This window comes from Mustela erminea, chromosome 1, assembly GCF_009829155.1.
Source record: "Mustela erminea isolate mMusErm1 chromosome 1, mMusErm1.Pri, whole genome shotgun sequence".
NCBI lineage: Eukaryota > Metazoa > Chordata > Mammalia > Carnivora > Mustelidae > Mustela > Mustela erminea.
In genome coordinates this window covers 13413125-13435186 of record NC_045614.1, presented here as the reverse complement: position 1 = coordinate 13435186, position 22062 = coordinate 13413125, and the positions used below count along the sequence as shown (strand labels likewise).

Here is a 22062-nt window from a genome sequence, read left to right as displayed (position 1 = left end):
TTTAAGAAAACATAGCTCTCGTCAGTTGGGAGACCCCGGGACCTTTAAAGTCTACCTCCCGGAAACTAGAGACAAAGTGAACCAACTTCTTTATTCCTGATCCCACAGAAATCTTCGACTTCTGTCCTCTCCCTGTGTTGCCCTCTAGTCTTTCAGCAGCACGTGAAGGGAACAGGCTCAAAGCCCACGGGAACAAGAGCCATGTAACCGCACGGCTTAGCGGGGTGGAGGGTTGGGGGGGGGTGGGGGGGAGGGACTTGAGCTCAGGGAGCGTCAGGGTCCAGAGTCCCGGGGCTGCTGTCCCACAAGGCTGCTCCTTCTGTCTACCTTCTCTGTGGTCCCTTTCCAGGCCTGTTATCCCCTCTGAGAAGCCACCAGGGCCACCAGCAAGTCAGAGAAGGGTAGGGGATGGGGAGGGCTTCCTAATAATATGCCCGTGATGAAACTGGCTCTTGGTGGCCTCACGAGTGACCTGCGTCTGCCTGAGCGCCCTCTCCCCACCCCAACACCCTGGGACCAGTCTTGGTCACTTGCTTCCTGGAGCTGAGAAACAGCACCTTAAGGCACATTGGACCCTAGTCTCTGAGAACTGGGGAGAGGGGGTCCCCAAAGGCAAATGGGAACATGAGAGGCCAAATGGGAACATGCAGGCCAGAGCAGGCAGAGGCATTCCCCGAGACCCCCTTCCTCCACCAAGCCCCCAGGCCTTGACCAAGTACCCTTGTTTCTTCAGACCAAGGTGACGGCACTCCATGGAAAGCCCGTGGGGGCCCACTACCTGCCCAGCTACTTGTCTCTCAGCAGTTGGTACTCTCCCAGCCAGTGCTACCTGCAGCTGCAGCCGCCTTCGCGCCCCCTGCAGGTAAGGCTTGCAGGTGTGTCCTCCTCCAACCCTGCCCCCCCAGAGCGGGAAGGTGGGAAGCAGTGAGCAGGGTCCTGGGACTGATGCCGAAGCCCCGCCTCCTTCCAGCAAGGGTGGAATTCCTCGGGATGAATGCCCGCCCGTCATTTCATTATGGTGAACACTTAGGCTGTGGCCCGGGGTTTACCGTGATAAACCTGGCCCTCGGGTGCTGTCCCTGAAGATTAGCAGCTTGCCTTATGGGGTGGCACGCCTGTTACGGTCAATGAGCCAGTGTCCACGTGTCCGCTGGATTCACGGCAGTCTGCAGGGCACGTTAGGAACCTCTCCTGGCATTGTAGGTTCCGTGGGTTTGGACAAATGTAGAATGACACGCATCCAGCATTATAGTATCATACAGAATGGACTCAGTGCCCTGAAAATCCTCTGGGATCCCCCCTCCCCCAACCTGTTCATTCATCCCTCCCTCCCCGCCAGCACCTGGCAACCTCCCGTCTTTTCACCGTCTTTATCTTTCTGCCTCTTCCAGAATGTCATATCATGTTGGGAGAAGTGAAAGCTCCTGGGGTTGTGTTTGGGTTGGAGGCACAGTTTCGATACACACGTACATAGGAAGTCAGGTCACGAGATTTATATACAGATCGCAGAGTGGGGTGGATGGGTGCGCAGCGAGCTCGGCGGGTTGGGGGAGGGCAGGCCTTTGCCCCAGGTCCCAAGTGAGCGGGAGACGGACAGCAGGGCAGCAAAGCGCCTGTGACTCATACGTGGCTGAGGAGGAAGTCACTAACATTTTGGGCATCAGTGCTAAGTGGTTATTGCGGGGAAAATGATGGGGCCAGAATCCCAAGCTCGGGTCCTCATCCGAATGTCCAGACTCAGCGTGTGAGCAGCTGGTCAGGCCATCAGATGCCCAGGCAGCAGTTCAGAACAGCTGTTTTCCATCCGATGTAGACAGTCATCCCCCCCTTATCCATGGGGATACATCCCTACATTCCCAGTGGCTCCCCGATATGGCGCATAGTACCAAACCCTAGCTGTATGTTCTTTCCTATACATACGTGACTACGACACAGATTGACTTACAAATCAGGCACAGTGAGATGATTACTAACAATAATTCATGATAAAACAGAACCACCGTAATAATAGACTGTAATAAGAGTCACAGGACTGTGGCTTCTGTCTCCCAAAATACACTGTACTGTGCCCAGCCCGCTTGTGATCCCACCGTGGTGTAAGGTCTACACCAGGGGATGAAGGAGGGCGTTGTGACGTGGCGTTTGGCGGTCCCTGACCTTCCCATGACATGTCAGAAGGAGCATCTGCTTCCAGACCCCCGTGGATGGTGGGTAACCGAAACCATGGATAAGGGCAGTGGCTGTAGTCGGAACCATACAGCACGCAGCTTTCTGCTTTCTGATGAAAGCATTGCTGCTTTCACTTAACAACATGCATAGAGGGTTCTGCCCTGTCTGTCTGTTGTATGGTATGGACGAATGGTGGTTGGTTTACGCCCTCATCTCTTGAAGGGTAGATGGGTCATAGAGCACCCTCTGAGCTCCCTTAGCTGAGAGTCCTCTCGACCTTGCTCCCAGGCCTCACCAGCCCCGCAGACCTCTGGCGCTCCCTTTCCGAGAGCCGCTGCCCGGAGCCGAGGCAGCTGGGATACAGCTCAGAGGAATCATGGCACCAGGGCTGCCCATTTTGGGGGCTTAATGGTCCTCTGCAGGGGTTATGAGAATGAGAAACTAGGATGAGATTGTGCCTGGCTGGGCTGGACATGCTGTTCTTGTTGTAACGCTATTCAAGCAGCAGCGCGTTGTGGGGGTGCTGACCTTGGCCGCTGTCCTGCGGGGGCGGAGATTAGCCTGTTCCCAGGTGCCGGGACTGCAGTTCCTGCTAGGCAGGGACTTGGCTGGGCCACTCAGACTTTCCTCTCGGAGGGACATCTCCGTCCTGCCTGAGTGGGGTCAGCAGGCTCCGGCCCCCTCACCCCCACGACTGTCACCGAGGGGCCCTGGGCACAACTGCAAGGCAGTGAGACAAGAGTGGCCCTGCTGGGTCCAGCCTGGGCCCTGGTTTCCCCTTCCTTCAGCTCCGAAGCGCAAGCCAGTCTTTCAGGATTACTGTGATGCCATGCTTTTTTCTCTTTTCCGACATCTGAAACCCAAGGGGACTTTTGTTGAGGTGTCTTTTTATAAGGTGGACATATACAAACTTAGAAAAAATAAAAAATGGTATAACCACATGCCTTTCACCTAGATTTATGAATTAACATTTTGCCTCTGTCATCCATCCTCCCACTCACCGCCCACTTGTCCACCTACCCACCCACCCAGCCGTCCACCTGTCCGTCCATCCACACCTCCCCCCACCCAGCCCCCTACCCATCCACCTGCCATCCATATTCCCTTAGACTTTTTTTTTTTTTTGCTGCAACATTGGAAAATAAGTTACAGATATCATGATGCTTCACTCTGAAATACTTGAGCATAACATGTCCTAAAAGTTCAGCATGATCTCAAGGCTCTTGTCGTATCTAAGAAAATTATGTTAACTCATGATGCGGTTTAATTCACAGGCAATATTCCCATTTTCGAAGATGTCCCCAAGATGTAACTTATATCTTGCGTGTGAACACCCGTGCACGACTACACAGTCTTGTGCACACATGTGTAAGTGTGCCACTATTTGCATGTGCCTCTGGGAATGAGCGTGTGTGCGTGCGTGCGTGTGCGTGCGTGTGTGTGTATGTGTGTGCGTGTGTGCACGTGTGTGTGCATGCATTTCAGGATCCATTGACGTGTTGCGTTTGGCTCTCCTGTGTCCATAGTTGCTCTTGATCGGGAACAGTCCCTGCCTATGCCTTTTCATCGCCTTGACTTTTGTGAAGAATTCAGGCCCGTGGTCTTGTAGAGGATCCCACATTCTGCATTAGAATCAGGCAGAATGGCTACATCTGTGCTGCTCTCGTGGGGTCCCGGCAAGAGGCACAGACTGAGAACACACCACCGTTGCTGGAGCTGATTTGCCCCCGGCTCGGGTCTGATTCCTCCCGCTCTTTCCCCTTGCGGGGGAGACTGCTGAGTAATCGGGATGACCATCTGAGATCCGAGCCACAATGTCCTGACGCCCCAGCAAACTCCTTCCCACCCCCCTGCCGTGCCTTTAGCGTCACTGACAATCCATTGCTATAGTCCATTATCGCCAGAGGCGCTGCGTGATGGCGGCTCTGAATTCTGTCCTTCCTTCTGCGTTTATTAGCCGGTGTTCCTCTGTACAAAGAAAGAACTTTCTGTCCCTCCTCCCTACGGTTGTTTTTGTTGCTGTGCAGTGGTTCAGGGTATGTTACTGACTTAGGGACTTAAAAAAAAAATTGCTCAATATGTTCTAATTTGTTACCCTACTTTCTTTATTTTAAATTTTGGAATAATTTAAGGTTTTTAGAAGAGTTGCTCAGACAGTGCAGGGAGATCCTGCATATCCTACTGTCAGCTTCCCTGCTGATTTTAAGTTTTAGGAAATTGTCTTTTCACTGTTGCATTGTGAGAGTTTTTTTATGTGTTCTGGACCCTAGATCCTTAGCAGATCTGTGAGCAGGGATGCTCGGGGTCTGGGGATTTTATTGGGGGGCAGGGATGGGCAGTTGCAAAGCCCTGGGTGACCACCTGCATAGCCGACCTCAGTCCTAGTCCCTCCAGACGTGACACTGATACAATGTGATGTAGCACCCCTGCCCCAGCTCTCATAAATTATATTATCAGTATCTGGTGTGGCCTTAGGCCTTGGGTAGACAAAGATGCTTACCAGGCAGGGCATTTCAGAGACTTAGAGATCCCCTCTGGGGGTTGAGGGGATGGGTTGGGGGACAAAGGCCAGACCTCTCTTTGGGCCAGGTTCACTTCTTTGCTGCACCCCACCCCGTCGAGAGCTTCCACACTGGTGGTACGCTCTGTCCTTCTACAGCCCTGGTTGCAGAGCCACGGCTAAGGCTGCCACGGGGGCACGGCCACTGTCCACTGCCACGATGCCCCATTCTCGGCTCGGAGGCCAGAGCCCCTGCCCCAGCCATGTCCTGGCCTCCCTGTGGCCCCAGAGCAGCTATCTGTCCCAGGCTGTGGGGTGCCAGGCAGGGCTCCCCATGCTGCGTGTCTCCCCCAGGTCGGAGAGGAAGCGCATTTCCCCGTGAAGTCCACGTGTCCCTGCAACTTCACCCTGTACTACGAGGTGGCTGCGCGGGGCAACATCGTGCTCTCGGGCCAGCAGCCTGCCCCCGTCACTCTGCAGAGAAGCCGGCGTGCGGCCCCAGGGACCCCCATTCGCGTAATGCACCTTTCTGAGACAGGTGAGCCCGGCCCCCGGCAGGAGTTCCTCGTTCCTTCTGAACCACTGAGACAGGGGCAGGTCACCCCGGAAAGGAGGGATAAGCGGGGCTCAGCTGGATCACTCTTCCTGCGCTCTGCAGGGGGCTGAGCAGCACCCGGCCCCGCCCACTAGATGCACTCCCAAATCGTGACAGCCTAAAGTGTCCCCTGGGGCGGCAGCACGGCCCTGGCTGAGAACTGGTGACCGGCGTGATGCTTCGGGAATCCTATCCGCCCCCATCCTTTTAGGTTTCCATTCCCTTCTAGGTGAAGTAATGGGGGTGGGAGTATCCATGGAGCTCTCGCCCAGGGGCCAGCCCCTCCCCTGCGGTGCCCCATGTCCCCTTCAGGGCAGCCTGGGGCATTGGTGGTCCCATCATGGGCTGCTGGATTCTCATGCCTCTCCCCACCTTTGACTGGTCCTAGAGCCTCCTCCTGCCCCTGCAGCTGAGGTCAACGTGTGTGTGACCTCCCTCCGGCTGGCCGTGAGCCCCAGCATGGTCCCCCTGGGCCGCCTGCTCGTCTTCTACGTCAGGGAGAATGGAGAAGGGGTTGCCGACAGCCTCCAGTTTGCCGTTGAGACCTTCTTTGAAAACCGGGTAGAGCATGGGGAACTAGCCAGGGAAGCAGGGGGGGCGGGGACAGGGAAGCGCTGTCCGGGGGTGTCTGTGCCCAGGTGGGCTGCACATGGCTGCCTTTGGGATCCCAGAGGGTGTCCGAAGCGGGATTGCAAGGACTGCACTGCCTTCAGGAGTAATTATGACATAAGTTGCATCTTTACTTCTCGGAAAGTCCCCCAGAGGGGGATTGCATTAAACCCACAAAGGGAAAGCGGTCCACTGTTCTCTGTCCCCACTGGGTTCCAAACCTAAGGGACACTGCTCCAGTCCCCAGCAGTGGGCTCAGCCTTCTGCCCCACCTCTCTGCATCCTTTGAGAATGGCTGTCCCAAGCCCTCAGCCAGCACCTGTCTCCCCCACTTCTCCCCCCCCCCCCATCCTCTGCATAGAATGTTCCAGTTACACCGGCCTTGTTCCTAGCACTCTGCCACCTGGCCTTGTCCTTGCCTGGGCAGCAAGGCCATGGTCCCCACTGAGCTGGTGAGGGCCAGCGCTCATTGGCAGGTGGAGAGATTGGCCAAGTTCTGGATTTCTCTGCTGTGTTTGGATCCAGGTTTCACTGACGTATTTGGCAAACGAGACCCAGCCTGGGGAGGTTGTGGACCTGAGGGTCAGGGCTGCGAGGGGCAGCTGTGTGTGTGTCACTGTGGTGGACAAGAGCGTCTACCTGCTCAGGTCTGGATTCCAGCTGACTCCGGCCCAGGTGCGTGGGGGCCATCGAGCGTGGGTCCAGCACCCCCTCAGCGGGGTGTAGGGGGGTTCTCCAGTAAGTGAAGGGCCTCATATGAGTCTAGATTCTTTCTTTCACTGGGGAGCCCAGTCCCTGATGGATTCTTTGTGAGTTGAAAGATCTCGGGGTTAAATTCATCAGATTCTTGCGATGTAACATCGTCCAGGCCCTACCTCTCCAGTCCCCCTGCCCGTCTTTAGAAGGGGCCGGTGACACCAGTGCCCAACACCTAAGATGGTCTCCGAGTGATATTCGTGGAAGGAGGTTGAGATGGGAACACGCCAGACCCCCGAGACCCGGTTGGGGTTGACAAGAAACCTCCAGTCAACCAGGCCCTCTCTCTCTTTGCCTGTAGGTCTTCCGGGACTTGGAAGAGTATGATGTTTCTGATGCCTTCGGGGCATCCCGGGATGATGGGTCTTTCTGGTGGGCCGGACTGGCGTCCCGACGACGCCGGCGCTCCTCCATCTTCCCATGGCCCTGGGGCAGCACCAAGGACTCCGGGTCTGCCTTCGCTGTAAGGACAGGTGGTTTTAGACCCACCACCCCCTTCCAAGTGCCTCTCACTATGGAACACAGAAGGGACACAGAGATGGTCAGGGGGGGTGTTTCCAAATTTTTATTGGGGCAGCACTAATGTTTGACTTTCCTAGATGGATCTTCCCAGTTTGCACAGCAGACGGGGTGCAGAACGGTATGAGTGTTGACCGATAACTTGAACTTGGGAAGGAGCAAAGACCTTAGGGTGCTTTGCTGGAAGGAAAACCTTCACCCTGGGAGCAGACAGGCGCCTACCCCAACATTTGTAGCTCACATCCGTCCTCCTCCTCCTGAGCTGTGGGGGCTGGGGACCCCAGGGGTTGCAAGCATCATTCTCGATCATGCCAGGAGCCCGCTGGCCGTCTCCACTCGAATGCACGGCCCATTGCGGCTGCTTTTCATCCCAGTTTTACAGTCATTTAAAATGCATCCTTTTTCTCCTGTTTTTATTATGGGAGATACTCAGAGAAAAGTTTGAACAAATTAACAACACCTGTATGCCCACCACCTAGATCCCACAATTAACATTTTGCTACTGTAGCTAGAAAGTGCATTCCACACCTCTGTCTGTATCTGTATTGACATGCGTATCAGCCACACATTTGATGAAAGCTGGCAGCTTTTGGAATTAACAGATGATGCCTCAGACTTTACATTCCCTGTTCCCAAAGGAGAGCTGGCCAGCAATTGAGTTGTTCTCAGTATTTTTTTTTTAAGATTTTATTTATTTGAGACAGAGAAAAAGAGAGAGAGAGAGAGAGAGAGAGAGAACATGTGTGCACAAGTGAGGGGAGGGGCAGAGGGAGAAGCAGTCTCCCCGCTGAGCAGGGAGCCCCACGCAGGGCTCGATCCCAGAACAGGGCTCGATCCCAGAACCCTGGGATTGTGACCTGAGCTGAAGGCAGACGCTTAATGACTGAGCGACCCATGTGCCCCCAAATGAACCATTTTAAAGTGGGCAATTGGATGGCATTTAGGACACTTACAACGTTGTGCAAGCAGCACCTCTGTCTAATTCCAGAACATTTTCATCCCCTCAAGAGGAAACTCCATCCCCATGAGCGGTCACTCCCTGCCCCCGGCAACCACGAATATGCTTTCTGTCTCTATGGATTTGCCTGTTCTTGATGTCTCCGGTAAACGGAGTCCTACATGTGGCTCTTTGTCTGGGTCGTGGATATGCTGGCCTCCCTGCTGCTCTGCTCTGCTCTGCTCTGCACAGTCGCTGGGTCCCATGATCCCTTCAGCCTGGTCACCAAGCCCAGAGCAGAGCCCTGACTCCCCCAGAGCCACAACGCAGTGGTGATGTTGGGCTGGGAGCCCCAAATGGATGGAACCGTTGGGGCCGTCCTGTCCGCTTGCCCACCTGGGTTCTGGGCATTGTCTGTTGCTTAGGAAACAGGCCTGGTGGTGATGACCGACCTGGTGAGCCTGAACCACCGCCAGGATGGCGGCCTGTACACCGACGAGGCTATCCCTGCCTTCCAGCCCCACACGGGGAGCCTGGGGGCTGCAGGCTCCTCTAGGCAACCCCCCAGGTAATTGCTACCTCATGCAGGGCTGTCTGACCTCGTCCTGTGGACCTCGGGGGCTGGATGGTTATAGCACCCCTTTCGCCCGGTTGTTATAATGGAAAATGTCTTCAGAGAATGCTTGCTGTCCCCTGGGGGCAAAGTCACTACTGACCACACCTGGCCACACCTGACTATGTAGGGGGTGGGGGTGCAGAGGAAGGTGCATCAGGAGCAGAGCTCCCTGGGACAGAGGGTTTGGGGTGGAGAGGTAAGGTGGGGTTTGACCCTCCCTCTCCCAGGGATTCTGCTTAGAAAATTCTTTCTATTTACCTCTTTCCTCCACCTAGTCCCTCCTCTCCCTTCTCCTCCTCTCTCTTCCCTTTTTTCCTTCAAGTTTCTGCTTTTTTGAGTTGGACACCAAGTAATGCTTTTCAGTGTCTTGTTTTAACTCAACACATTTAAGCCTTTCGAAGGTTATGGATTTCCCTCAGAGTGCTGCTGTAGCAGCACCCAAGTTGTGCTGTGAAGCATTTCCGTTCCTGCTTGGTTCCAAAGAGGTGCTAAATTTTTTTGCACTGGGACTTATCCAGAAGTGGATCTGTTTTAAACTTTCAGAGTGATATTTAAATTATTTTTAATTTGTTTTATAAATTTGTGTCAATCATGCATTGGCCGGTGAACGTGGTCTTTGTTATCCACTGTCTGGTTCTTCCTTTGGAGGCTTTTTGTGTGGCCAGATTTTGTAAAGGCTTGTGTCTTCTTGAAAAGAAGATCCCAGGCCCCATCTACTCTGCACAAGGCTCCTCATGCATACTTGAGTCAAGCCTACAGATGGGGAAGCCCAGATCTTTCATGTTCTTGCTCACTTCTCATTTGTCTGTTCGCTGACTTATCGATGACAGAGAGGGGTTCACATCTCCCCTTAAGATTTGTGGCTTTGTCCTTAAAGTCCTGGAAAGCTTTGTTTTGCAGGTGGCGGTGTGTTTCTCCTCTCTCCTGTATCATCTTTCTCCCTCCCTTCTCTCCCACCCCCTTCTTTGGCTGCCTCTCTCACTCCCTTCTCAAGCCCAGCTGTCAGCCAGCGAGCTGGGGAAGGGGGAGTGTTCTGAAGACATTGACTCCCGACTCTCTGGCTTTAGGGACTGGCATGGGGGAGGCAGGGCTTGGCTTTACTCCCTCCTGCCCACTCCTGCAAGAGGGATGCAGAACCAAGGGGCTGGGGCTGGGGTCTGTGTGGTCAGTAGTGCCACAGGATCTGGTATCTCTGGAGACCCTGAGGTTGGGCCCCACACTCCTCAGTCGTTGTTCTGAGCCAGAAGTGGCCTGGGGACCTCCCACCCTGGCAGGCCTGTCCACAAAAGCCCTCTCCATCTTTCACACCCTCTCCATCTAGACTGAGGTCCTGGATACTTTGTTCTCCTGGGTTCTTCCTGCCTGGGCTTCACACTTAGCAAGAGTGTGGCAGGCCCACGAGGGTCCTAGTTTCTAAACTCCACATCATGGCATGGGCAGGCCAGTCTCCCCATTGGGTACTTGGGATACATATGGAGGCATTTCTAGTACATAGTTGGGTGAGGGCCTTCACCCTCCAGACACCGCCTCGGGGTCCCTGCCCTCTTATGGCAGGTACCCCAAGAGCTTGGCCTAGAGTGGGCATGAAAGTAATTTTCTGAAACCTCAAACCACAAAGGCAATTGTAAATCCCAGTACAGAAAGGCATAAGACATGCCTTTAAAAGGAAGTGTCCATGCATTTTTGTAATTGGTTTACACATCCATACATCCGTATTCTGAGGACAAGATATTTTTCTTAACCACGTGCATTGGTTGAAACTTTTTAAGCAGTGTGAAGTTTACATAATTAAATATAAGTCTCTCTCCTGCCTCTAGATCCTCCATTCCCTTGTTTAGAGACAACCATGGTCAATAATTTCTTAGATTTCTAGAAATTTTCTGTGCATACACAAGGATATTTTTAAAGATTTATTTATTTATTTTAGAAAGAGAGAGCGAGCGAGAGAGAGTGCATGAGCAGGAGGGGCAGAGGGAGAGGGAGAGAGAATCCCAAGCAGACTCAGACCTCGGTGTGGGGCCTGATGCAGGGCTTGATCCCAGGACCCTGAGATCATGGCCTGAGCCAAAACTAAGAGTCTGATGTTTAACTATGTCACCCAAGTGCCCCTATATGAGGATTTTTAAAAAAGATTTTATTTATTTATTTGACAGAGATCACAAGTTGGCAGAAAGGCAGGTGGGGGGAGGGGGAGGCAGGTTTCCTGCTGAGCAGGAGCCTGATTTGGGGCTCTATCCCAGGACCCTGGGATCATGACCTGAGCCAAAGGCAGAGGCTTAATCCACTGAGCCAACCAAGCATCCCAGGATTTTTTTTTAAGGCAATGAGAGATGGGACGCCTGGGTGGTTCAGTTGATTAAGTGTCTGCCTTTGGCTTGAGTCATGGTCCCAGGGTCTTGGGCTCAAGCCCCACATTTGGCTCCCCGCTTAGTGGGGAGCCTGCTTCTTCCTCTCCCTCTACCCGCTGCTCCCCTGCTGTTCTCTCTCTGTGTCAAATAAATAAATAAAGTCTTTAAAAAAAAAAAAACAAAAGCAATGAGAGAACACTATAGGACTGTTCTGAGCCTTCCTTTTCAAAGTCAATGATAAGTCTTGGAAATGGATCCATCTCAGTGCACCTCCGCTGACCTCACTCCCTTAGACTGACATGTAGCATTCTGCAGCATGAACGTACTACCAGCCGATTAACCTGGTCACCCTCCTGATGGAGATTTTTGGCTGCTTGCCGCCACAAACCTGCCCTTTGTCCTGCGGCCTGTGTCAATGAGTATTTCCAGGGCGCAGTCCTTGGAGAGATCCTGCAGGTTGAAAAGATGTGGAGCATTTTTAATTTTGAGAAGTTCTGCCAAATTTCAAGTAAGGCTCGGTTTTATTATTATTTTTATTTTTAAAGATTTTATTTATTTGCCAGAGAGAGAGCACAAGCAGGGGGAGTGGCAGGCAGAGGGAGAAGGAGAAGCAGGCTCCCCACTGATCAGGGAGCCCAATGCGGGATTTGATCCCAGGACTCTGGGATCATCACCTGAGCTGGAGACAGATGCTTAACCAACCTAGACACCTGGGCATCCTCTTATTATTTTTTTCTAATTATTATTTTTTTTTTTTTAAAGATTTTATTTATTTATTTGACAGAGAGAGATCACAAGTAGATAGAGAGGCAGGCAGAGAGAGAGAGAGAGAGAGGGAAGCAGGCTCCCTGCTGAGCAGAGAGCCCGATGCGGGCCTCGATCCCAGGACCCTGAGATCATGACCTGAGCCGAAGGCAGCGGCTTAACCCACTGAGCCACCCAGGCGCCCATATTTTTTTCTAATTATTATTTTAAAGAAGAAGACAGTGCTTGAGGAAGGTGGGCTGTGAGGCTCCTGTGAATGAACCCAGGTGCTCTTTAGGAAACAGGGAGGGGCTGGGGGCTCAAAGTGAGATATGGAAAAACATGGCAAACCCGGGGCGGGGGGGAATTTAGCAAAGGGGAGGATGCTGGCAGGGGGGTCCCTGTGACCCTTTTTACCTTCTAAACTCAGGATGTGAAGTGCCACTGTTGAGTAAGGGTGATTCTGTCAAACCTTTGATGCACCACTTGTTCAAATCCTTATCAAGTAGAATGTTAACCCTGCCAGGTAAAAGAATTAGTGGGTTTGGGGCACCTGGGTGACTCAGTGGGTTAAGCCTCTGCCTTCGGCCCAGGTCATGATTTCAGAGTCCTGGGATTGGCCCCACCATTGGGCTCTCTGCTTAGCAGGGAGCCTGCTTTCCCCTCTCTCTTTGCCTGCCTTTCTGCCTACTTGTGATCTCTGTCAAATAAACTAACAAAATCTTAAAAAAAAAAAAAAAAAAGAACTGGCAGGTTCTGTCCTAATCAACTAGAGTGTTAATTGACAGCCAAGAGAATTAAGCCACGACTCTGTAACCAAGTCCAGTGTTAACCTTTCCAGGTAAGACTTCCTGTGTTATCTTTTACTTGGGTAGAAGTTTACCTGTCTGGTATGGAATTAAGGTAGGTCCCACGACACTTTCTCATTTCTTTTCTAATTTTTCATAGAGCAGAGAAGAGGAAAAGGACCTTCTTCCCCGAAACATGGATTTGGCATTGTCTGAACATCAGGTACAGTGAGCTTTTCTTTTTTCTTACAGTAAGATGCCGTTTCTTCACTGTGTTTGCGGGCTGACTCAGAGGCACTCAGGCAAGTCCAGATCATTCCCAATGGGTTTGCTTTCAGATCTGACGTCAGCATCTGAGTCAGACTTTGGGCATCCTTTTCCAACACATAAAACTCAACGCCATGAAGTCAGCCCCAAATCCCGCTGTGGCCTTGGACATCTGCTCAGGAAATATGAAATGCAGGGTCTTTGTGCCTCTTACAACTCCCACTTGGGGTAACTCTATCTGCTCTGTTTGCATAACGAGCTCATTAAAACGATTACAGTTCCCTGGAACATGAACTTGACCCCCCCCAACACCCCGCTCACTCCTCAGGAACTCGGGCTCCTGCCCACTAAACAGGCTGCTTTTCTCAGCATATTTCCTTTCCACTTTTTCCCCCCCATTTCAGTCCTTTCTGAAGACGCCCTGCTGTGTCAAATTCCTGCCAGATGCCGTTGGCTTATTTTTTTCTTTCAATGCTCATGATTCGTGTCAGAACACCAATGTACCAGTAGAAGGTTATGGTGGCTTGCCCTGGGAAACTGGTTAGGCAGGAAGGTCAGAGGCCCTTCTGGTCCGTGGGTGGGCTTACTGCTGAGCTGGGCCCCCTTTCTAGGCACCATGGCATGAGGGCATCACAGAACTGAGCTCCCAGTGGGGGGCTTCTGAGTCTGCTTTCAAAAAGATGTGTGTGTCGCCATTATGGGAAGACTTCTCATGGTCAGAACAGATCCAGAGGACGGAGTTCCATTCTAGGGGTCTAAATCTAAGACGGGCTGTCCATTACCATTCAGAGGTATCAGATGTATCTACGTTTTCTGGGGGCTGATGTTTTTGGTGCTGGGTGATGTTTTTGGTACCAGGGTTGACACCTGGAACAAGGTGGACACTTGGGTTGCTTCCACCTTTTGGCGCAGATAAATAACCGTGCTGTGAACACAGGTGTGCAAGGATTTCTTTGAGACCCTGCTTGCAGTTCTTTGGGGTGGATACACAGAAGTGAAATTGTTGGCCCATATGGTAATTCTATATGTAATTGTTTGAGGAACCGCCATCCCGTTTTCCACAATGGGTGCACTGTTTTACACTCCCACTAACAGTGCACTAGGGTTCTTCTTTGAATATTTGATAGGTTTTGGGGCACCTGGGTAGCTCACTTGGTTAAGCATCCAACTCTTGGTTTTGGCGCAGGTCGTGATCTCAGAGTTATGGGATCAAGTTCCACATTTGGCTCCAAGCTTGGCTTGGAGTCTGCTTGGGACTCTCTCTTTCTCTCTCTCTCTCTGCCCATCCCCCTCACCACTAAAATAAAATAAAGATTAAAAAAATTTTTTTTAAATGTTTGGTAGAATTCACCAGTGAAGCCATCAGGTGCAGGGCTTTTTTTAGTAAAGAGATTTTTGGTTATTGATTCAGTCTCCTCACAGGTCTGTTCAGCTCTAGGTCTGTTCAGATTTTCTGTTTTCTTTGTAATTTGGCCTTGATTGGTTTTTGTGTTTCTAGGAATTTGCCCATTTCAACTAGTTTATCCAAGTTCTTGGTGTACAGTTGTTCATGTACTTTTTAATAATTTTTTTACTTCTGAGAATGGGTAGTAATGTCTCCACCTTCATATTTTAGTAATGTGAGTCTTCTTTTTATCTTTTGTCTAATTAAAAGTTGGTCAGTTCCATTGATCTTTTCAAAGAACCAACTTTTGGTTTTGCTGATGCTCTATTTTTTATATGTTCTTCATTTATCTCTGCTCCAATCTTTGTTACTTCCTTCTGTTAGCTTTGGGTTTAGTTTGTTTTTCTTTTTCTAGTTCTCTAAACTGTGAAATAAGGTTGTATATTTGAGATCTTTCTTCTTTTTTAATGACCATATAACTATAAATTTCCCACTTTAATATGGCTTTTGCTGCATCCCATAAGTTTTGAGATGTTATGTTTTGTTTTCATTCATCTCTGGGTATTTTACAATTTCTTTTGTGATCTTTTCTTGGTTCCATTGGTGAATTAAGAATATATTATTTAGTTTTCACAAATTTGTAAATTTTCCAGTTTTCCTTTTCTTACTGACTACTGAGACTTCATTTGTGGCCTAATACATGGTCTGTCTTGAAGACTGTCCCATGTGCACTTGAGAAGAACGTGTGTACTGTTGCTGGGTAGACTGTTGTGTGAATGTCTGCTGGATCTAGTTACTTTATTGTGTTAAGTCTTCTACTTGCTTACTTATCTTCTGTCTGGTTGTTCTGTCCGTTCAGAACGAGATGTTGAAGTCTCCCATTTATTACTGGAGAGCCATTTATTTCTTGTTGAGTTCCATTTACGTTTACTTCATATATCTCAGTGGTCTCTTATTAGGTGCATACATGTTCATAATTGTTATATTTTTTCACTGTACTGAAGCTTTAATTAATTAATATATTATGTTCTTCTTGGTCTCTTGTAGCCCTTTTTGACTTAATATCCATTATGTCTGATATCAGGCTAGCTGTACCTGCTCATGTTTTGTTACTATTGACCTGGCATATTTTTTCCATCCTTTCACTTTCAACCTACTTTTGCCTTTGAGCTAAAGTGAGCCTCTTGTGGACAGCAGATAGTCAGGTCATGTTTTTTAACCCACTCTGTTGATCTCTGCTTTTTGATCGGAAAGTTTAATCCATTTACATTTAATGTAATTACTCATAAGGAGGGCCTCACGTCTGTCATTGTGCTGTTTGTTTTCTCTGTGATTTATGGCAGTTTTGAGATGACAACACAGTGCAGGGGACCTAGCTCAGTCTACACCGAGGGGATCAGGGATGGCATTCTGGTTCCAGCACCCAGGATGTTCCGTCCTCTGCTCTGCCCACCTCCCCTCTGTGAGTTTTTGGGGGTAGTCGTAGTGCACCTTGTAGCTCCCTGTCCATAGCAAGAGCCCAGCCAGGCTGGCAGGCAGCTCTCATTCTTGTGGTTGTTTCTTGGTTATTTCCAGCAGAGGGAATAGCCAGAGCTTGGTGGGCAGAGCCAGGTGTGGTGTGGGTGGGAAAGCAGTGGGTAACCCTGAGCAGTTGGGCTAGGCTCAAGGGTCAGGATGCCATAAAGTGGGATAGGCTGGAGCTTTCAAGAGCTCAGCTGAGCTGGAGAGAGGGAGAGCTGAGCTGTCAGGTATCAGAGTGGCCAATTCAAGCAAGACAAGGAGTTGCAATGAGTTTAATGGTGAAGTCTTTCATGATGGCCATGAGAGTATAGCCAGACTCCTCCTGTTCTGCTTTCCCTACAGAATGTCACACCTCGCAGGTGGGTCAGACATGGGGTTGTCTTGCTGCAGAGGGAGCCTTGGGCAAAAGGCAGTTTTATGGACCCTGGCGTCAGAGGAATGGAGGGAGGAGGGCGGGCTCAGAGTGGGAAAGTACTGGGTGCTGAGCCGAAGTGGCAAGAAATGCCTTCAAGATTTCCTCCCACTGATAAGGAGACCTTGGCCATGGTCTTCAGACCTAATGACCTTGGGGCCTAGACAGGTCCCTTCAGAGGCCACAGTTCACTGGCTGTGCCACGAGCCTTCGATGGGGAAGGCAGCGTCCCCTGGTGGGTGCCAGAGAAAAGCCTTTGTAATGGCCTGTGGTCAGGCCTCAAAGAATCAAAGTGTTTTTAACTGGGAGTTGAGCTCCATTGGAGTCTGTGGGACAGGGAGGCTGGAACAGGGTGAGTGGGTGTCCCCTGGGTGGGGGGTGGGCGGGGGTAGGGTGGTAGCATCCAGTGTCCACGGAGAAGTGGGCTGTGACCATATGAAACTTAAAAACGTCCTTCCTAAAGGACCTAAAAATGATAGCGGGTGATCCTCATAGAGGGGAGGATGGAGGCCCTAGGCCCTGGGGGTTGCTGTGTGCCTTGGGCTGGGGGTGGGGTCCGGCCACCCAATGAGGGCCACCTGGGTCAGGCTCCTGGGAAGCAGACCGAGGCCAGGCAGGTGAGTAAGAGACAGCCGGACCCCTGCTAGGCCGGGAGCTGTCTGGGCTTCACGTCTCCCCCCAGGGACTCTTATACCAAATACTAAGATAAGTCTCAGAAGGCCGTTCTGGAAATGCAAAGGAGACCACAGAGTTTGTCCTCCTGAGCCATTCCGGAGTGATCAGGAGCGCCCCTGGCGGGGGGCAGGGGGATCCTCGGGCCATGAGTGCTGTCTAAGAAAAAAGAGGCCACGAGCCACATACGGAATTTCCGATCCCTAGTGCCCCGTTACAAAGGACAAAAAGAAACAGGCAGAGTGCACTCGGATCATGTATGTTACTTAACCCGATAGGTAGCCGCAAACGTTACCGTTTCCACGGGCGATCGATCTAAAAATTCTTGATAATTTTGCCTTTGTTCTGTGCGGCGTGAGTTTCTGATAGCTGCTGTCACTAAGAGCCGCGGACTGGGTGACTCAGAACAGAGACTGATTCTCTCACAGTTCTGGAGGCCAGACGTGTGAGATGCAGCTGTGGGCAGGGCCGTGGGCCCTCCGAAAGCTCGAGGGGAGAATCCCTCCGGGCCTCTTCTGGCTTCCAGGGGCTCTGGCATCCCCCCAGCTTGTAGCTACATCCCCCCCATCTCCGCCTCCGTCTTCTCCTCTGCCGTTGCCTTCTGAGAAGGATGCCCGTCATGAGATTGGAGCCCCCCTTCCTCCAGCCTGACCTTCCAACTAATTTCATGTGCAAAGGCCCTGTTTGCAAATAAGGTCACGTTCTCAAGTACTGGGGGTTAGGGCTTGGACGCATCTTTCTAGGAGACACAAGCATGTCTCAAATGACCGGTCCCCTCAATTCAGTGTCTTTTTCCTCCTGAACCGGGTGGGGCGTGCACTACCAGAGTCGCCACAGCTGACACCCCGTGGCCCGTGGTCTTGTGTCTCCAGCTGTCCTGAGGGCCATTCGTGTTTCTGATTCTATGAGTTTGGGCAGAGGGGCAGCTTTCTCCTGTCACGCCATGTGGTGCATAAATGCTTTTTTCCCAGTTCCCCGGCCACCTCCCGCCCCCCTCCCCCGGCCTTGCTATAGACCCCAGCCCCTCCTGGCTGCCTCGGCCTGGCCCTAGAGAAGGGCCCATGGTTGTTCATCCTTCTGCAGTGACCCATCCGGCGAGGAGACGCTCAGCGTGCAGGTCCCAGACTCCATCACCAGCTGGGTGGGTGAGGCCGTGGGTCTGTCCGAGGCCTGGGGTCTGGGGGTCGCCGCACCTGCCCTGTTGAAGACCTTCAAGCCCTTCTTTGTCGACTTCACGCTGCCCCTCCACGTGGTCCGCGGGGAGCAGGCCAAGATCCCGCTCAGCGTCTACAACTACATGGGCACCTGTGCCGAGGTACTAAACCCGCCCTTCCCCCCACAGCCTTCCCTGTGCCTGGGGGTCTGGGTGGGGGGCGGGACACCCATGATGTCAGGAGGCCAGGATCGGGGGAGAGGGTCAGCCTCAGCGGCTTGGAAGGGGAGAGAGCATCTCTGTAACCGGGGAGGGGACCATGGGAGGGGCAGCAGCTGTGTTTTCGGGGAGGCAGGGGCCAGAAACCCCAGAGGTCCGCAAAGCAGGCGCTCACCATCCCCGTTTGCACACGCACACTTGCCGATACTGCCACGTTCCACCTGTTGGTGTTTCGGTGTCCACAAACATCAGGGACAGTGGAGTCACAGCAGTTACGGGTTGAATGGGTCAGCACATGCCAAGAACAGTGTCCACGGAAGGGCCACCGCCCTTGCTGATGCTGTGGAGGCTGGGGGAACCAAGCCGGGACCCCAGGCTTCTCCTGAAGGAAGTGGAAAAGGCCACTCTCTCCGCCTCTTGGAGCTGCCGTAACAAAGCGGCGTGATCTGGGAGGCTGAGAACCATAGACATGGATTCACTCACAGGTCTGGAGGCCAGAGTCCCAGGCCTCGGCATGGGCAGGGCGCGTTCCTCCCCGCGGCTCTGCGGGAGCTCCCTCCCGGGCCTCCTACTGCCCAGCCCCAGTCTGTCTGCGTGTGGCCTTGCCTCACGTGTCTTCCCTCCGTGGACATCTTTTCTGTGGGTCCTCTTCGAAAGATCCCAGTCCTGTTGGAGTAGGTAGAGCCTAACCTCACTGTGCAGAGACTCTGTTTACAAGTAGGATCACGTCGACAGGTGCCCGGAGTTTAGGACTTCAAAATACTTTCTGGGAGCCACCCTTGAACCCATAACAGCTACCCTGAGGGGATGGGCTCAGGGCCGACCTTGAAGGGCTGTACACCCCTGCAGGTGTACGTGAAGATCTCGGTTCCCAAGGGCATCCAGTTTGTCGGGCATCCTGGCAAACGCCACCTGACCAAGAAGATGTGTGTGGCCTCCGGGGAGATGGAGCCCACCTGGGTGGTTCTGTCCTTCAGTGACCTGGGATCCAGCAACGTCACAGGTGAGGCCCCGTGCTGCGTCACGCCTCTCCCGCTCCGGGCCACCAAGGCGTCTGCGAGCTGAGCCCAGGCACAGGTGAGGGGTGGGCAGGGCAGCAGATGAGCTCAGGAAGGCAGCTGGGGAAGCAGGCTGGGGGGCAGGTACTGGTCAGGGCAGTCAGGGCACAGGGTGGGGCGGTCCCCCGGGTGGGACCCGAAGCTTCACCTGGGGGGAGCTGAGCTTAGGTGCCACACCAGCCTAGCGCGCATATATGCACACACATGCCTGCACACGCAATCACGTGGCCTGAGGGGGAGGGACGATATGGCTCCCTGGGACGGGGGGTGGGCACCTGTTCTGACAGCACACCCTGAGCGCTCCGATCTCTGCAGCCAAAGCCCTAGCTTACGGAGAGGTGAGCTGCTGCCGGGAAGGGAAGGCCCTCAGACACCTGGAGGAGAGCTTCGGTGACAGGCGGGTCCCTGCTGGGAGGGATCACATCAAGCGCAGTGTGATGGTTGAGGTAAGTCCATGTCCTTGCTGAGGACCCTTCGCCAGGGCCTGATTCCATCAACCATGGTGTGTCGGCTTCACTGGGGTGTGTGGTCCCCGCCCAGGGCTGGGGCAGCCCCCGTGGGTCCTGCTCTCAGTCTGGGGGTGGGTGAGGAGTCTCTGCATCTCCTCACTGGGGGGCTGGCCCTCCTCCCGTGTGGAGTGGGGCTTGGCAGAGCGGCCTGAGACTGGCAAGGGCTGTGGGGAAATGTCCTCTGACCTCCACGTTGACCATCTTAGAGGACAGTGTGCCTCGGTCTCCGACTTCCTGTTTGTCACAGTCAATTATGGGGATCGTGACCTGGTATCTGAAGGGCTGTCACTGGAACGCCAGTGCAGAAAGGACACAGAGCCTAGAGCGGAGGGGCCCAGGGATTGGGGTCTTACTGACACCCCCCACCCTGGCTGGGAATCTAGGATCTGCCACTTAGTGTGGGCTGGGCGCCTGTCTTGATATTCCAGCGCCGCTCCCGAAGTCGGGGGTGCTCACACTCAGCCCGCAGCGTGGCGGGGGGTCGGGGGCTCGGGGAGAACGCATATGATCCCTCGCAGTGCTGGGCGTGCGGTAGCAGCGATGCGCCGTATTTTGGGTGCTGCTTGGACACATCGGGACTCTCGCTACACCGAGAGTGCCCAGCAGTGCCAATAAAGCTCCTCAGCATGTCTGCCCCTCCCCTGTGGCCCAGCTGCAAACAGCTGCCCTCCCTTCTGCCTGTGGTCCCGGCAGCACGCAGCACACGCCATTTCGGCACACGCCCTTTCCCTCGGCCCTTCCTCCCGTTCACGCCGCTGGGCAGCCTGCTTTCTCTGCAGCATCTGCTGGTACAACCTGTGCAGGCCGTTCTGGGCACAGGAGGTGACACTGAAGCATCAGAAGACCTGAGAGGTCAATGCAAATAACTGAAGCGTGAACTGGAAAAATGGATTTCTGAAGCAGGAGGTGGCCGATGTGTGGCTCGATAAAGCGGCAAAAACCCTTCTCCTGCCCCTCCCCGCAGGAGAGCTCCGGGTGCATGGGTGGTTTGCTGGATCGGTTATTTGGCGGACACTCATGCGACACTGCCTGCCATCTGCCGGGGAGGAAAGTGCAGATGACAGCAGCGTACAGTGGGGGAGCAGGTGACAGTTGGGACCTACGGGATGGAGGAGGAGCCAGGCTCCGCAGTTAGCCCGGGAGACGGGAAAGGCCAGGTCGGAGTGTGCGGCAAGCATGATGAATTTAGGAGCAATTGGCGCATTGTTTTGACTGGAGCCTGGAGAAGGAGAATGAGACTCAGTTTCCCCACCTCGGCCTGGGAAGTAGGCAGCCTGATACCTGGTACCGTGTACTTGTGACATCGGCATCACCTTGCAGGGTCCAGACTTGGAGCTGCTGGCGTGGGAAGGCGGCCGCTCCCCTGTGCCAACCAACCCCTCCAGCACTCAGTTCTCCCCGTCTCTCTGTTACAGCCGGAAGGAGCCCCCCGTGCGTACACCTACAGTGCTTTCTTCTGTCCCAACGGTGAGTCCCTGCACCCGCCCTGCCGAGGACTTTGGCCCTTATCCCCACACTGTCACAGCTCTCCCCTTACTCATCAGATGCCCGCCCTTCCTGGGCTCAGAAGACACAGCAGTGGAGAACTGAGATGTCCGGGCTGGTGACAAGCATGAGCCAGAGTGAGGGCTGGGCATCCCCCCGCAGAAAGGAAGTGCCCATGAATGTGGACTGGAGGCACCAATGAGAAGAGAGCAGGCAGGAATAAGGCTGTCTGTAGGGCCCTGGGTGAGGGGCCTAGGATCCAGGCAAGGGAGGTCTTAAAGTCACATCACGGGAGAGCTGTGGGAAGCAAGGCTGACCCAGAATCCGGGGCCTTAGAGAAAATAGGAAATTAAAGCGGGTTCTGGAAGGTGTGGGGTTTGGAGTTTGCTTCAGTCCCCTGAAATCGACATTGCACTTGCACCTGATCCATGAAAAGGAAATGGGAACAGAGTGCCCAGTGCACTCCCCTGCCTTGGTGGAGTCAGGGAAATGCTAAGCAGAACGTGATCCCAGGCTGCCAGTGGGAGGGCCTGCCCTCTCCCTGTCCAGTCCCTCCCAGAGGAATCATTTAGCTTGGAGCTCAGGCTTGGCCTGGCATGGGGCAGTCACCCAGCAGGCTTTGGCAGGGGACAGAGCTGAGGATCTGAGCTGGAGTCTCTGGGGGTCGCCATTGCCAAGTTATTTAGCACGACAGGTCCTGCGACCACCCACTCTGGACACAGACTTCCTCCTTGACCTGTTCCCCTTTTTTTATATTAAATGACAATATGATACATATATGCTCAAATGATTTTTGACAGA

The 22062-nt window shown here is 53.1% G+C and overlaps 1 protein-coding gene across 11 annotated transcripts in view; it reads left to right on the top strand.

Moving 5' to 3' along the window:
* CPAMD8 (C3 and PZP like alpha-2-macroglobulin domain containing 8) overlaps window positions 1-22062 on the top strand; it is a 70625-nt gene that overhangs the window by 21007 nt on the left and 27556 nt on the right. For all 11 annotated transcript variants that reach the window (XM_032314845.1, XM_032314826.1, XM_032314864.1 and 8 more), the window contains exons 13-23: window positions 734-862; window positions 5024-5207; window positions 5653-5825; window positions 6399-6548; window positions 6931-7092; window positions 8511-8653; window positions 12742-12804; window positions 17921-18152; window positions 19059-19212; window positions 19583-19713; window positions 21192-21243. In XM_032314845.1, coding sequence (XP_032170736.1) covers window positions 734-862; window positions 5024-5207; window positions 5653-5825; window positions 6399-6548; window positions 6931-7092; window positions 8511-8653; window positions 12742-12804; window positions 17921-18152; window positions 19059-19212; window positions 19583-19713; window positions 21192-21243 — 1573 coding nt within the window. The remainder of the gene's footprint in view (window positions 1-733; window positions 863-5023; window positions 5208-5652; window positions 5826-6398; window positions 6549-6930; window positions 7093-8510; window positions 8654-12741; window positions 12805-17920; window positions 18153-19058; window positions 19213-19582; window positions 19714-21191; window positions 21244-22062) is intronic.